General features: G+C 45.6%; 1 protein-coding gene across 1 annotated transcript; it reads right to left on the reverse strand.

Moving 5' to 3' along the window:
- Positions 1-290: 290 nt before the first annotated feature.
- Positions 291-2,547, reverse strand: LOC137917442 (transmembrane protein 144-like; the record flags this gene model as incomplete). The annotated part of the gene is made up of 7 exons (XM_068760179.1): positions 291-374; positions 487-540; positions 650-747; positions 1,396-1,515; positions 1,644-1,762; positions 2,240-2,319; positions 2,469-2,547. Coding segments are annotated over 7 exons (634 nt in total), but the record flags the coding sequence as incomplete, so codon positions are not given.
- Between the last annotated feature and the right edge of the window lie 76 nt (positions 2,548-2,623).

Here is a 2,623-nt window from a genome sequence, read left to right on the forward strand (position 1 = left end):
AATTTTCTTTCCAAAAGACAAAACTCAGATTGGTGCAAAACAGATCTTTAGAATTTAAATTTATAAAGAAAAAAAAAAAAAAAAAAAGGACGAAGCCAATATATTTTGTTCATTTAATCAGTCCAACAACAGACCTCATTCAAAGATCAAATGTTTCAGGTGGTTCACAATGGACATTTGCAACCCATTTTAAGATCCACCACAGATGAGTTTAAACAGGTTTTATCACACAGAGGACACTTCTCTAATTGAGGGTCAACAGGTACGTCTGACAGTTACTTTAGTTAGCATCAGAGCTTGGAGATGGCCGTCAACAAGGAACCAATCAGTACGAAGCAGGAACCCAAAACGTAGAGGATGAAATTAGTCGTCCCCTGAGAAAGGAGATGAATACAGATTTCAGTGATGCCCCAGCTGTAGACTCAAACCATTAAGGAGTATTAAAAGGTCTTAGAGCTTTATCCAGGTCAGCGGTGGGATCCTTACCTTAACCTCTTTAAACACCAAGGAGCCCCACATCCCTGCAACCAGTCCACATCCCTGCAGAGGAGAAAGCAAACCAGCCCAGTAACCATTAATCAGAGCAAAGTAATGGGGCATTCATTTCCAACAAGCAGCCCACTGAGCCATCAGGACATGATGCACTTACAGCAGTCACAATAGGAATGGTAACGACCGGGCTCAAGTAGTTACAGGCCAGGAACCAGCTGTATGTGGCTGACGCCCACATCACACCAGACAGGAGACCTGCAGGGCAAAAAGGAGACAAGCTTGTTCTGACTCAGATGCACGACAGGTAAAGCGTTCAATGCTCACTTATGCAGCAAAGCAAACTAAACATTCAATAAGCGCCCAATAAAGGGTTAAGAGGTCACCATGAATTCCTTATCTGCAAACAGCCATCCCCCCAAATGTTGAACTCATTCTGCTCCATTTAACCCCTCCATTCATTGCAGTTCCACAAGTGGATGAGAAATGTCAATGTTACTAATTTCATTCAAGTAGAGGTCCACTTCCCAGCATCCCCCCCCCCCCCCCCCCCAAGCTGGAAACCAAAGGACTTGTCTAAATGCAAGCGGTTTCGGGGGACAGAGGGCAGGCTCTCTACCCTCAGCATTTTATCTGGTTCAACATGTCCTCAGACGAGGAAGCAGCTCAGCAAAAGGAAGCCGCTGCATTTCCTCGGATTCTTCCAGTCATTCGTCAAACTTGGGCTATTTTTGGACAGTCCTTTTGCCCCTTGTGCACAACAGCTTGGATAATAAAAAGGGTATACTGAACTCTCTCCAGTTTGAATTACCCACTTGCTCTCCCCTGTTCCGTTCCATGCACATGACATTCCAATATTGATGCCACTCAGATCATACAGCGCTTCCGATTAACTGCCCTTCTTACCAGGTAGGATGGCTCTGGAATAGATTCTGGGCCGGTTATTCATGACAGCGCAGTAGATGGCAAAATACACGGTGCTCGTGGCAAAAATGCCAGAGCACTGTGCGTAGACGTAGTCCAGGTCTGTGGGGAGGACAGAGGGTTCATATTTTATCCTCGAGTAGAAAGTCCTTTCAACAAAGGCACGACACCAACTGTGTGATGTTCCTAGACATTGGCAGGTAAATCGATAAGGGTCACACAGAACATACCGTAATTACTGGCTCCGTGGAACACGCTGTTGAGACACGAAGTGTGGCTCTTAATGTACAGGATGGGTATGAAGGTGGAGCCGTAGAGCAGACCCGAAAACACAGCAAGCAGGGAGCCACTGGAAAGACGTTCACGGTCGGAGCGTTAGATCGCCATGACGCCGCTGCATCTTGTGAATGCAGGGAACAGGTGAGGACATCGCATAGCAGGACTGAATGTGCATCTTCAACTTGGGACGAGTATAAATACCGCAAGAACTTAAATAAAAACGGGGTAAACTTGCACTTCTTAAGTCCATAACTGTTTTTACGGCATTTGTCGAATGATCTTTTTCTTTTTGCGTTTCCCACTGAGATCAAAGTGTTCTGAGAGTCTTAATGAAAAGCATGATTTGCAAGTTTAAAGAAACACGTGCTCAGACAGTTTACAGGGTGGCCAGCAGCAGCTGCAGAATAATTAATGCCTCTGGTGAAAGCTTAGACTCGCTTTAAAATCTGTTACCCTCCAGGAAATGTTCCTCCGTTTTATGAACCTTCCCTCTGTGCCGTTCACCAACTTGTAATATTTGTGCAGACCGCCAACGAGTTGGGCTCACATTATCCGCCTGGCTCTTGGTCCAATGTTATCTATCCAGAACACTGAGGAACTGGGGCCGCTGCTGCCCGAGTGCATTCTCTGCAGAGAGGGAGCGCATGCAAATAAGGCATCATAACGCAAAGAGAAAGAATACACAGACGTTTCCTCGTTCCCTTTGAGAATATCGGCGATTTTATAATTTGCTTGGGGCGTGGTGTCAAATAAACCGAAGCCAACAAAGTACTCACCCTGTCGATCAATAGTGGGATCGATTCAGAGTTGGGATGCAGCTCCGCATCAGTCTTCACAAAGAAAAAGATCAGGCCACTGGAACAAACACAAAAACAAGTCACATCCAGAGTCCACAAGCTAAACGGTGATTTTTGTTGCCTCAGATTAAGGA

This window comes from Brachionichthys hirsutus, unplaced genomic scaffold, assembly GCF_040956055.1.
Source record: "Brachionichthys hirsutus isolate HB-005 unplaced genomic scaffold, CSIRO-AGI_Bhir_v1 contig_1460, whole genome shotgun sequence".
NCBI classification, from domain to species: Eukaryota; Metazoa; Chordata; class Actinopteri; order Lophiiformes; family Brachionichthyidae; genus Brachionichthys; species Brachionichthys hirsutus.